We start from the raw sequence: 14690 nt of genomic DNA, 5'->3' as shown, positions 1-14690 counted from the left end.
CAAGTCTTAGGCTTGCTAATCATGCTACCAATCAAAATTTTGGGATCATGACCTATGTACCAGGAGGTTGCTAAGCTTGTTATCTAACCTCAGATATCAGGGTTGAGTTGCCCTATATCTATTTTAGATGAAACCAACTAAAAATGACTCATCTATAGGAAACTCTGGATTTGGTAACTTGCATCTGGGGATCTAAAAGCTGGTATCAATTGCATATAATTTCTTGGGCATTTAATAAACATTGCCATTAATAAGTTCTAGATGGTTTAGTGACCAATTGGATTTATTCTTTGTTTAGACCGTGTAACTGTCCTCTCTGGTTGGCAGGTGATGAATGACATGGCCCAGCTAGATGCCCTGCTAGAAGCACTACTTGATCTCTGTTCTCTTCAAAATGTGAGTTGCAAGAAAATATTGTTCTGCAGTAGGTTTAGCTGTCTTTTTTGTCGATTCGTGATATCTAATTTATATTTCTCCGTCAATTAACAATCAATTAGTCTTCATTATTATATTCTTTATGAGGCTATTGCTGTGATTTGTGTTAGTTGTATGTTAGGCTTTTAATCTATATTTCCCTTTCTTAGAAAAAGGTATTCTCTACTGTTTAAGATTCCGTAATTCTAACGTGTACAATGATCCATGCCATCTTCTTGTTAAGATGTATATATATATATTGTCATGCATATATATTTGTTTCTTGTTATACATATATATATATATATATATATATATATCATTTATAATAATGTAATAGGTAAATATCCTTTAGGGGTATTTTCATCATTTTACTCATGTAATAGGGAGACCGTTCATTAAGAATAGTTTTTCCCTTTTTTATTTATTTTTCCTTTTTTTTCCTTTTAAGTAATGGCTCTATTGTCTTTTGACCATAGAGTCGTTGGAGGCTCTCCAACGGTCATAAATTTGACCGTTGGGAGCTCCCAACAACTCTATTGGGAGCTTTCATTTGGTCTCTCTCTCTCCCTTGTAATGTGTATATAAAAGGGCTTTATTCTTCCTCATTTGTTAATGCTTCTCTTAAGCATTTATGCTTAATAAAGATGAATATTCTTTACATTTTGTATTTTTCTATTTAGTTCGTTAATGTTTTATATGTACTTAGTGCTTGTGTTGTTGCTCCCTGATGGCTATTGTTTTGTCCTACGATGGACTTATGCTTATGCACATTGCGTTGCGATCTTATAAGCCCTTAATAGCATTGGTTTGTGTTTATTTACTTTTGTGATCGTAATCTTGTAAAGCCCTTAGTGGCATTGTTTTTGTATTTTCCGTTATTTCATTACATAGTATCAGAGCCAAGAAATTCTTCTTGGCATTTTGACTCTTTTAGGTCTTGGGATTCTTTGGTTCGAGTTTGTGCTTCGTGAAGGATGCATGATCGTTGTGTAGCTTGGATTCAAGAGAAATATAGAACCGGTATGATCTTATATTTTTAAGTATTTCGTGTGTTATTTATTCCATGCATTATGCATGAAAAAACACTTATTTTCTTTATTGTTGAAAATATATATATATATATATATATATTTGTTATTATTATTAAAAAATAATCTCTTTAAATGGTTTTCTTTTATTCATTGTTGGACTTGTTTTTTATTAAATATCTTATAAGACTTATTTGTTTATTTTTGAGAAATTAGATATATGTATGTTTTGAAATCACGTTTGAATCTTAATTTTTCAAAACTTGCTTTATTTGATATATATGTATATAATCGTGTATGCTTGAGTATGTATTGTTGGCATTTAGATGCTTTATTTGAACAAGACATGATTATAAATGTCAAATCAGGTTTCTATTGTTGAACTTAGTTTTGTTCTTTTTTGATAAATTGTTATACATTTTAAAATAATTTGAGATATTTCAAAATAATGATGTTGTGTGTATTTTACAAGTATAATTTTATGAAATTTTGCTTGAACTTGTGTTTAATATTTCTCTTTACTCTTGGTATATTAAAAGTAGCATATGAAGTGTTAAAAATTATGATCTATTTGATCCTTATGTACTTATGATTGCCTTACATGATGAATAAGATTGTTTGTTTGTGCATGAGGTATTGAACATAATTTTTTATGGGAAGTCATTCACTTTAATAAATGTCTTATGGGCCTTTTGTGAGACAATAGTTATGATATTAGGTGTTTATATTGTTGATCCTTTTTGTGATACTTATAATTATGTTATTAGTTTCATGGCATTATTTTACATGCTTTGCATGTGATTTAAATATTGTGTTGCATACTTAGTTTTTAATAAAATATTAAGTTGAGAATCATGAGAAAATTTTGTGTTTTTATGGGAGTTATATGTGTTTCTCTCATGGTTCACTTTAGTAGTTGTCCATTATTGATGGACATGTTTATCCACTTAGATCTTTGGTGGACATGTGTGTTCTTGATTAAAGACTCTTGGTTCATTGCATACTTGCTATTTATAAAATATAAATTTTTATATCGTGCTTTAAATCTATCATTTGTATATGTAATGAAATGGTAGGCTCCACGAATGCACTTGAATCTACTCAAAAGGAAGTATCTAAAAGATACTTTAGACAAGACCCATAAAAGAGTATAAATGGAAAAGCATAAAAATAAATAACACTTTATTTATGAGAGCAAAATGCTTAAAAAGCATTTAGATGAATGAATTACACAAAGGGATGCACCCCTATTTATACAAGAGTATTAAGGAGAGCTCATAAAGAGCTCTCCCTTTCTAGCTGTTGGAACTAGTCCAACGGCTAGAATTCTAGCCGTTGGACTAGTTCCAACAGCTAGAAAGTTGGTCAAGTTCCAACCGGAACTTGACCAAACTAGATGTATCTAGTTCTAATAGAACTAGATACCAAAAACAAAAAGAAAGATTACAAAAAAATAAAAAAGTATAAATACAAAAATGTATAATAATAATATTATTATTATATATGTGTTGTTTACATTTTAACACTCCCCTTTAAACTTACGGTACAATGAGCGAAAGTTTGTCTAAGAGGAAGTGAAATCTGGGAGCCGCAAGAGGCGTGGTGAAGAAGATTGCTAATTGGTATTCTGACGTCACATATGGGAGATCAATGGTTCCATGCAAGTACTTCTCTCTGACATAGTGACAATCCATCTCAATGTGTTTGGTGCGTTCATGGAAAGTCTGGTTGCTTGCGATGTAGATTGCACTCTTGTTGTCACAACACATTCGTGAGGCCTGTATTGCTTCAGCTTCCATATCAGCGAGCAGTCGCCTGAGTCAAAGAACTTCCATTGTGGTGGTTGCCATGGCTCTATATTCAACTTCAGTAGAGGAAAGATAAACCTTTTGTTGCTTCTTGCACCTCCATGATATTAGAGATTCACCTAAAAATACACAAAAACCAATAATTGAGTGCCTATTATTAGGATCACCTCCCAAGTCAGCATCAGTATAAGCAATTAAATCTAATGGTGACGATGCAGACAAGAAGAGTCCTCATGAGAGAGAACTCTTTAAATATCTAATAATACGTAAAACTGCTCCCATGTGAACCGAACTGAGAGCATGTTGAAACTGGTTAGCTGTGTGTACAACATGTGCTATGTCTGGCTGAGTGATGGAGAGATAGGAAAATGCTCCAACAAGTTGTCTGAATTGAGTGGGATCATCAAAATGCTCTCCATCATCAATTTTCATTTTAACAATGACCATTTCTGGAGTGTCCACCTTCTTATCATCTGTAATGTCAGACCTGAAAACAATATCAAAAGCAAATTTAGATTGAGATATCAAATACCCACGAGGGGAATAAGCAACTTCTATTCCTAAAAAGTATCTCAATAATCCTAAATCAGACATTTCAAAATGAGTTTTAAGAAGAGTTTTGATATTGGTAACTCCCTGTTTGTCGCCTCCAGTGATGATCATATCATCCACATAAAAATAAGGATGATGATACCTGCATCAGATTGCTTAATAAACAAGGCAGTGTCAGTCAAACAAGAATGAAATCCAATATCAGTCATAACATGACTAAATTTGTCATATTAGGCTTTTGGTGCCTGTTTGAGGCCATAAAGGGCCTTCTCAAGATGAAGTGTTTTACCTTTAGGAATAGTAATACCAGGCGGAGCTTCCATATAGACTGTTTCAACGAAACTTCCATTTAAGAAAGCATTTTTGACATCCATTTGAAATATAGGCCATTTTTTGATAGAAGCCAAAGCAATTAAAGTTCTAACAATGGTCATACGGGCCACAGGGGCAAAGGTTTCTTCGTAATCAATGCCATACTCTTGAGCATAACCTTTGGCTACGAATCGTGCCTTATATCTTTCTAGGGTTCCATCACTTTTGGTTTTGACTTTATAAACCCATCTACAACCTATAGGTTTCTTTCCAAGAGGAAGGTCTTGAATGAACCAAGTGTTGACCTTCTCTAATGCATCCAATTCTGTTTTCATAGCTTCAGCCCATTCTTTATGGTTTTTGGCTTTAGAATAGGAGGAAGGTTCAACATAGGATTGGATTAATGCAAGGGTTGTCCTATACGAGGGTGAAAAAGATTCGTAAGACACAATTTTTTTGGGAGGTCGAGAAATTCTAGAAGTCCTACGAGGGGGAACTTCAGAAAACCTTTCTAATGCACATGGTGGGTGTTGCTCTCCAACACTTCGTCTTGAATATTGCAGACCAACATCCCTACTGGTTTGGTCTTCGCTATCATTTTAAAAAATAATAGGACTTTGATCATTGTCAAAGTTATATTCAAAATCCTCTTCATTGAATTTTGAAGTTAAATCGATTAAAAAGGAATATTCAATAATATTTTTGGATTTTTCACTTTCAATAGAACTTTCTTTTTCTAGAAAAGACATATTTCTTGATACATATAATTTGCCATTTTGAAAATCATAGCACCTGTGGCCTTTTTTATTTTCAGCATATCCTAAAATGGCACATGGGATTGCACGAGGGGAGAATTTATTATTTTTGTTTGTAAATACAAAACATTTGCAACAAAAAACTCTTAATCTAGAGTAGTTTGGAGTTAAATCATAAAGTTTTTCAATTGAAGATATATTTTTTAATGAAGAAGATGGCATTCTATTGATGAGATAGGTGGCAGTTAGAGCGGCTTCAACCCAAAAACCTTTTGGAACTTGACTTGCAATTAGCAAAGTCCGAGTGGTTTCCATAATGTGGCGATGCTTGCATTCCGCAAGACCATTTTGTTGAGGGGTGTGTGAGCATGATCGTTGATGAGTAATGCCATATAGATTAAGATAGTTTTTAAATTCTTCAAACATAAATTCTCCCCCTGAATCAGTGCGAAAATAGAAATATTTGAAAGTGAGCAAAAACTTCGGATTTATGTTTAAGAAAATAAATCCAAGTGTGTCTAGAAAAGTCATCAACAAAGATGACATAATACACATAACCACCTTTAGAGATAACTGGTGCGGGTCCCCAAACGTCTGAATGTATTAACTCAAGAGGTTTTGTAGAGCCAAAGGTTCTACTAGAAAAAGGTAATCTTTTCATTTTACCAAGAATGCAGTCTTTACAAGCGAAATTTTCAGATTTACAAAATTTTCCCAAACTTGAGAAGTATTGGATTTTTGACATATGAGGATGGTCAAGTCTTTTGTGCCATAATTCTGTTTCTAATTTCTGAACATTTAAACAAAATACATTATTTGGTAGTTCCAAAAAGTCCATGTAATATAGTCATTCTCTATGGCCTTCCCCAATCAGCTTCTCTGACTGGCGATCCTTTATCCAGCAACCATCAGAAGATAATGATATATTACATCCATAATAAAAATTTTGTGAAATAGATAAAAGGTTCAAATTTAATTTTGGGATATATCTAACTTTTGGAATACAAAAAGTTTTGGATTTTTGAAAACTTTCAAAACATTCTATTCCTTTTATTTCAAGAGATATTTCATCTGCTATAAAGACTTTGATATACTTGAGTTATTTTTAGGACATTCGGATAAACATTTAGCATTTGAGGTCATATGAAATGAAGCAGCAGAATCTAAGAGCCAAGGGAAGTTACTTGGACCAGATACAGATGCAACTGCCGCTCCAGTTGAGGCTTCAGTTGAAGAGGATACCCCTTTGAGAAGTTGAAGAATCTCCATCAGTTGAGCCATGGAAACAGGTGCATCTTGATCTTTTGTCTCGGTTTCAACAAATGCAACCCTCTTTTCGTCTCTCCTTTTTAGCTTTGGACATTGAGGCCTATAGTACCCTGGTTCATGACAGTGGTGGCAAATAACTTTTTTTTTGTCAAACTCACCACTCTGTCTCCCAAAATGAGGCGGCCTATAAGTGCGAGTATGATTCCTTGGTCTAGACACAGCTAGAACTGAATCATCGTCAACTTTTGGAGTACTCTTTCTAAGACGATTTTCCTCCATAGTTAGTTCTTCAATAATATCCACAATAGTAGGGATTTTACCACGATGAAGTAAAGCCGATTTGGTGGATTCAAATTTCGTACTTAATCCATTCACAAATTGGTAAAAGTGTTTCATATCGAGTTGTTTTTTACGAAGCTCAATATCTTTGGCGCAATGCCATTTTGGCTCTAGAATAGCCAACTCTTCTCAAAGTTCGGACAACTCATTATAATATTCACGAATAGTTTTGTCATTTTGAGTTAATGTCCAAACTTTTTCTTGAAGATTGCACACATGAGCGGAATACATATTTTTGAGGTATTCCTATGCCTTATCGGCATGTTCAAATTTAGCGAGGCTAGAACATTTTTTAATGTCTACGCTATTAATAAGCCATGACATTATCTTTGCATGCCCCATCCTCCACTCTTTCCATTTCTTTTCATAAAGGGCTAGAGCCTTAGTCTTCTCCTCTTCCGTTAGAGGGACTTCCTTATCACCCTCTTTTCTGGTGAGAGATAGTTTAGGTTCCGAATCGGAACCATTCACTATTCCCCATGAGCCTTTTCCCCATATGTGGTGCTTCATAATTGAAGCCCACATCACATAATTAGTATCATTCAACTTCATGGGTATTATGGTGACCTTATCATGGTCGTCCATCATTTACAAAGGTGTGAAAAAAGATAGTAAGGAGAAGAAAAAAAAGGAAAATAGAGAAAAAGGGAGAAATGGATACAATATAATGTTGTTGCTCAAGTCCTTTTCTCCAAATGGATCCTCTTGTAGTTGATAGAAGAGTGATGAAACACTCATTTGCAAGTGACGAAACACTTTTTGTAAGAACAAGGTGATACCACACCGTTACACAAGAGGCATGGAAATTGAGGCGGAAGTTTTTCAAGATCTAAGAGTTCCGTAGCTTTGATACCATGTAATGAAATGGTAGGCTCCACAAATGCACTTGAATCTACTCAAAAGGAAGTATCTAAAAGATGCTTTAGACAAGACCCATAAAAGGGTATAAATGGAAAAGCAAAAAATAAATAACACTTTATTTATGAGAGGAAAATGCTTAAAAAGCATTTAGAGGAATGAATTACACAAGGGGATGCACCCCTATCTATACAGGAGTATTAAGGAGAGCTCATAAGGAGCTCTCCCTTTCTAGCTGTTGAAACTAGTTCCAACCGCTAGAAAGTTGGTCAAGTTCCAACCGGAACTTGACCAAACTAGATGTATCTAGTTCTAATAGAACTAGATACCAAAAACAAAAAGAAAGATTACAAAAAAATAAAAAAGTATAAATACAAAAATATATAATAATATTATAATAATATTAATATTATTATATATGTGTTGTTTACATTTTAACAACATATATGCTTAAACTTATTTCTATGCATGTCTTTTGTATAAGATATATGACTTTAAGTTATTTAGATTATTGCATATAAATGAGTTATTTTGATCGCTTTGTAAGAAGCCATGATTGATTGTACTTGTGTATGCACTTCGTTTTTTATATGGTTATTTGAGAATCTCTATATATATTTTGGTCATCTTTAATGGCATTGATTGTCTCATAGTAAACTCGTAATCTATATAACTTGCTTATATTAACGATGCTTATGATTACATGTGCATATGATTGCACTATATTCGGTCCAAGTTTTTCATCTACCGTTATTGGATTCGATTTAAAACTTTATTTTTTCAAATGAGTCTTATATTTGAACTCACTTGTTTGAAAAATGATTTTCGTGAGTATTTATAGCCTTCTTATGGCATATGTTGTGTCCATCACAGAATTTTATATGATGCATCATTTCTCTTGGCCTTGTTATTTTTTATTTAAAAATGTTGTTGGGGTGAGTTATGTGTCGTTCGTTTTATGTCAGTTTAGATTGTCAACTCATAGTTTAACTCTAGCTAACAGTTGTTTGATCTCTGAATTTGAGTGTGTCACTCATTTGTTGTATGACTATTGTTATTATGGATGCTTGTAACTTTGTTTATTTGTGATGGCTATCTATTTTTGAAATCATGGTGTTTCGAAAGATGGTTAAAATTGATATTTTTATTGATAACATTAGTGTGTTTTTATTACAAGTATCATTATATGTAGACAAGAGATGTTTGTTCACACCTTCGTGTGTGTGTTTTTAACCCGTTGTTGGCATTGTGATTATACTCTTGATCTAGCCGTTGATACACTTGATTTTTTAGTGTCGTTATTGTAATGAAATATGCGGAAATAAACATAATGTCCTATAATGGACATTCACACATAGAATGCGAAGATCAAGTCCACAATGGACATATACAAAAGCCAAAAATGGCTTGCAAACATAAAAATGTTATAAAAGCAAAAAATGGGCTTCAAGAAGCCTTACAATGCAAAGGGGTCTACCCCTTTATTTATAGACAAGAGACTGGGAGAGAGAGAGAGTGGGAGAAGGAGTGGGTATTGGGGGGGCCAACAAGGAGTCGTTGGGCACCCAACGATCACATTTGTGACCGTTGGGGTCCAACAACTCTTGGTTGGGAACCCCAATGCAACATGCATTTAATGCATGTATAAAATAAATAAAAACAAAAAAATAAAAATAATAAAGGGAAAAAGAAAAAGAAGAAAAGCATAAAAAAGACTAAAATGCCGTTATTGGGTAGAAATACTCTTAGTCAGGTATGATGGTATTATATATATATTTTTAACACCCTCCCTCAAGCTTTACGAGGACATGACCGAAAGCTTGTTGAGAAGGAATATAAAACGAGGAGCAGCAAGAGCCTTGGTGAAGAAGTCCGTCAACTGGTACTCAGATGTGACGTACGGCAAATCTATAGTCCCTCTTAGATATTCATCACAAACATAGTGAAAGTCCATCTCAATATGTTTAGTACGCTCGTGGAAGGTGTGGTTGCTTGCGATGTAAATGACACTTTTATTGTCAGAGCACATCTTCGAAGGTGTAGAGATGATTATGCCCATATCACTTAGGAGACTTCTAAGCCACACAAGCTCCGTGGTTGTAGTAGTCATTGCACGATATTCCGCTTCTGTTGAGGACAATGATACTTTGTGTTGCTTCTTGCATCTCCAGGAAATCATAGTCACCTAAGAATACATAGAAACCAATAGTTGAGACCTATGTCACAGGGATTCGGCTAGCAGGGTGCCGCACTCGCGTCGACGCGGGTGCGGTCAACCCGACCCTGGGTGCGTTGACCGCACCCAGGGTCATTTTGGTCTATTTTCAGATATTTTTTTTTAAAAAAATTGCCCTATGAAATGGGCTGTAGAATTTAAAAAAAAAAAATCTTGGGGGGGGGGGGACGCTGCCCCCCTATAACCCCCAGACAAGAGAGAGAGAGAGGGAAAGTCTGTATTTCTATTAGGGTTTAATCTCTACTTAAATAGAGATTAAACAAGAGCACCAAATTACAAAAATAACCCTCACACAATATATAATAACACGTAAACCCAAAATGCCCTTATAGCATGTCTCAACACTCCCCCTCAAGCTGGAGCATAGATATTGTTGAAATGTACTCCATATATATATATATATTGATTTATATATCTATATTACATCAATACCCGATAGGGGTATTTTTGTAATTTCACATAGTTGTTTTAGAAAACAACTATTTTTGTTTTTTGATAAAATGTAATTTCAGTTTTTTATTTTTTTTATTTTCTTTTTTATATTTTTTAGGAACCAAAAGGGGCTCCAACCATAGAGTCGTTGGAGCCCCCAACGGTCACAAATGTGACCATTGGGGGCTCCCAACGATTCCATGGGAGCCCCCTTTTGGGCACTTCTTTTGAGGCCCTTGGCCTTCCTTTTCTTCCACTCCCTCTTGTATAAATAGGGGGTGAACCCCTTGTATGTTAGCATTCTTGAGAGCTCTCTCTCTTTTCAATAAGAGGCTTTTTATATTGTTGCCTTCTTAAAGGTTTGTGCTTGTATTGTCCTTTAGTGGACTTGTGATATCGTCTCTTTTATTCATTGTTGTAAGTGCTTATAAGCACTTTTTATATTTCCGCAATATCTCATTACATGGTATCAGAGCCACTCGATTCTTGAAGGAAAAGTGTGGTTCGTGTGTTTCATATTTTGTGTATCTATTCTCACTTCTTGGAAACATCATGGAGGCAAAGATCGACCTATCCTTCAAGCTCAATGGAAAGAATTACATGATGTGTGCATCGGCAATGGAAAACAACCTCAAAGGAAAGAAACTTTGGGGTTTTGTCATGGGTACCGTTCCGGAACCTAAACTTATGCTCACGAAGAACGAAGGAGGTCAAGAAAAGGCTCTTGAAGGAGATGCTCGCCTCAAGGCCATTGAAAATCATAAAAAAAAAGTGGAAGATTGGGAAAGCAATCACGCGAAAATCCTTGCGTGGTTTATGAACATTGTTGAACTTAAGGTATGTGCTAATATAGCAAAATTTCGTTGGGCCAATGAGGCTTGGTCCTTTATCAAGGGCATGTATACCCAAAAGGATCTTGCAAGAGCATATTTTTTGTAAGAAAAGATTAGAACCACCAAACAAGGTGATTCTAGCATTCAAGACTATTATAGTGCCCTAAACTCACTATGAGATGAATTGGCTCTTTTAGAGCCAAAATGGGTTTCTATGAAAGATATTGAATTAAGACAAAAACAAATGGAACAAGAACGATTGTTTCAATTTCTTTTTGGGCTACGTCTCGAATTTGAGCAAGTGAGATCCTCACTTCTCCATATATCTATATTTCCTCCAATTGAGGATGCCATTGCCGAAATCACTCAAGAGGAGACAAGGCTTGGCATGAGTAAACATGTTGATGAAGTGCTTGTCGTATCCAAACCCGGTAACAATGTAAGAACCTATAAACCTCCTCATTTTGGGAAACAAGGAAACTATAATGGAGGAAGAAAAATGATTGTTTGTCATCATTGCTATGAGTCAGGTCACATCAAACCCGCTTGCCCAAAGCTTAATGGAACTTTCAAGCCTAAGGTGGCCTCTCTTGAAGAAACTACCACCAAAGAAGATGAAGGCAAGAATGGTGACCTCAAAGAGACTCTTGGGCAAATCTCTATGGTTCTTCAACAAATTCTTAAAGCTTCTTCCTCTACATCGGGTGCGGCTATTGCTTCTACATCATCACTCGGTACGTATTCTTGGATCTTTGACTCTGGCGCCTCTTTTCGTATGACCCCCCATGAAAATGTACTTGTTGATGTTTGCACAAATTCAAAGGATTCTTGTGTCTCTACGGCCGATGAAACCTTTTTAAAAATTCCAAGTATTGGCTCTTTTAAAGATTCTCAAAATTTTTGTGTTCCAAAAGTAAGAGTTGTTCCCAAACTAAATTTAAACCTTTTTTCGGTCTCCCAAATTGCCGACCATGGATGTGAAATATCTTTCTCATCTAATAGTTGCTTTGTGCAGGATTTTCGGTCCGGGAAGCGGATTGGACAAGGCCATAGGAAGGGAGACCTCTACTATATAGACCATCTAGACCTTCCCACAAATTACTTTTGTTCTTATGTCCAAGAAAAAAATATGGAAACTTGGCATAAAAGACTTGGTCATCCAAGTTATTCCAAAATGTATCTTTTTCCCTTTGGAAACAAATTTTGTAAGGAAAAAGAAATTAGTTGCAAAGATTGTATTTTTGAAAAAATGAAGTTTATTCCGTTTCCAACTAGAACTTTTCTTTCATCAAGACCATTTGAATTGGTGCATTCGGATGTTTGGGGGCCTTCTTCGGTTATGTCAAAAGGGGGTTATTCTTATTATGTTACTTTTATTGATGACTTTACTCGGTATGTTTGGATTTATTTTCTTAGTCATAAGTCGGAAGTATTTACTTTCTTTAAAGATTTTCATAGAAAAATTCAAAATCAATTCCAAAGTAACATATCTACTTTGAGAACCGATTCCGGTGGTGAATATTTATCTCACGAATTTCAAAACTATTTAACCCAAAATGGAATTTGTCATCAAAAATCATGTCCTAGAACCCCTCAACAAAATGGCATAGCGGAAAGGAAGTATAGGCATATTGTAGAAACGCTAGAACATTACTTGTTTCTAGAAATATTCTAAAGAAGTTTTGGGCCGAAGTCGTTTTAACCGCAACTTATCTAATCAATAGAATGCCCTCTTCTAAGTTAAAAAATGCTTTTCCTTATGAAAAACTCTTTAAATTTTCACCCGATTTCAATCGTCTTCGTGTTTTTGGTTGCAAATGCTTTGTCCTATTGCATAAAAGAGATAAGTTGTCTCCAAAAGCAATTGAATGTGTTTTTCTAGGATATGGTGAAAATAAAAAAGGGTATAGATGTTATGATTTTAAAAATGATAAACTATATGTTTCAAAAGATGTAACATTTCTAGAAGAAGAGAATGGTTTTGATAAAATAGAAGAAACAAATGAAATTGATTACATATTTTTATATGATCTTATTGATGACATACAAAATGATTCCCTTGAAAGCATAGAAGATACATGTGAGGCGTCCAATCTTGATATAATACCCTCACATGATAATAATGCAAATATGAATGTTTACTCAAAATGAAATCAAGAAAACCCTATTAATGCCCTTGAAAAATACTCTCAAATTTCTGAATCTACTAAGGAACCACAAGTTAGACATTCTTCTAGAATATCAATACCCCCAAATAGGTTTGTATTCTATGATTCCTTGACGCCCAACTATCAAGCTAAATCTATACCACATTGGGTTGAAGCAATGCAAGTTGAACTAAATGCACTAAAAAGGGCTAATACTTGGGAAATAGTTAATCTACCCCCACACAAAAAACCTATTAGGTGTCGCTGGGTCTTCAAAGTCAAAACTAAAAGCGATGAATCTTTAGAACGATGTAAAGCTAGGTTAGTCGCTAAGGGATACTCACAAGAATATGAAATTGATTATAAAGAAACATTCGCTCTCGTAGCTCGAATGACCAGTGTCAGGACTTTAATAGCTGTCGCATCAACCAAAAAATGACCTATTTATCAACTTGATATAAAAAATGATTTTTAAAATGGAAGTTTAAGTGAAGAAGTTTACATGGATCCACCACCCGGAATTAATATTGAGCAAGGTCAAACTCTTCGGCTTTTAAAAGCATTGTATGGCCTTAAACAAGCCCCTAAGGCTTGGTATGATCGTTTCAGTGATATCATGATAAAATTAGGATTTCACTCTTGTTATACTGACACTGCTTTTTTTATTAAAAATGCAGGTACTAGTATCATTATGTTGTTACTTTATGTTGATGATATGATTATCACTGGGAATGATCAAAATAGTATTGTTAATGTTAAAAATATGTTAAAAAATAATTTTGATGTTTGATTTAGGTTTTCATAGATACCTTCTTGGAATTGAAGTTGCATATTCTTCTCGAGGCTATATTTTGTCACAGATGAAGCTTGTTGCAGATATATGTTCAAAGTCTGGCATTTCTGATAATAAAAAAGTTGAGACTCCCGAGATTATTAATGCCAAATTACGGTTGGAGGATGAGGTTCTTCTGGAAGATCCCACACCTTACAGACAACTCATTGGATCTCTCACTTAACCATCACCAGACCAGATATCACCCATGCGGTTCACTCAGTTAGTCAATTTCAGCATGCTCCTACAACGGTGCACATGAGTGCGGTTCTCCGGATCATTTGTTACATTCGGAACACCATCAATAAAGGGTTATTTCTATCATCCTCTTCTTCCTTGAATCTTCTTGCTTATACTGATGCAGATTGGGGAGGTAATCCTAATGATCGAGTCTCAACTACTGGTTTTTGTGTATTTTTAGGGGTCCGGCGATGCAAGAAGCAGCAAAAAGTTTCACTATCATCTACTGAAGTTGAGTATCGGGCTATGACAACCACAACAATGGAACTTGTATGGCTTCGCAGTTTGCTTAAAGACATGGGGGTTGATATTACCGAAGCTTAAAAACTATGTTGCGACAACAAGAGTGTCATCTATATTGCAAGCAATCATACCTTCCATGAGCGTACCAAACATATCGAAATGGATTGCCACTATGTTCGTGACGAATACTTACGAGGAACAATTGCTCTACCGTATGTTACTTCAGAATATCAGTTGGCGGACTTCTTTACTAAAGCTCTTCCGACTCTCCGCTTCTTGTTTCTCCTTGGCAAACTTTCCCGTAAAGTTTGAGGGGGTTGTTAAAATGTACTATATATATGTATTATATCAATACCCGATAGGGGTATTTTTGTAATTTCACATAGTTG

General features: G+C 34.9%; 1 protein-coding gene across 1 annotated transcript in view; it reads left to right on the top strand.

Moving 5' to 3' along the window:
- Nucleotides 1-14690, top strand: part of SUV2 (protein dimerization) — a 60908-nt gene that overhangs the window by 24056 nt on the left and 22162 nt on the right. The window contains exon 7 of the mRNA XM_089991157.1: nt 328-396. Within this exon, the coding sequence (XP_089847283.1) occupies nt 328-396 (69 nt within the window). The remainder of the gene's footprint in view (nt 1-327; nt 397-14690) is intronic.

The sequence above is a fragment of the Nuphar pumila genome, chromosome 16 (genome assembly GCF_984573655.1).
Source record: "Nuphar pumila chromosome 16, dmNupPumi1.hap1.1, whole genome shotgun sequence".
Lineage (NCBI taxonomy): Eukaryota > Viridiplantae > Streptophyta > Magnoliopsida > Nymphaeales > Nymphaeaceae > Nuphar > Nuphar pumila.
The sequence above is the reverse complement of the archived record's forward strand: the minus strand, read 5'-3'. Positions and strand labels throughout refer to the sequence as shown.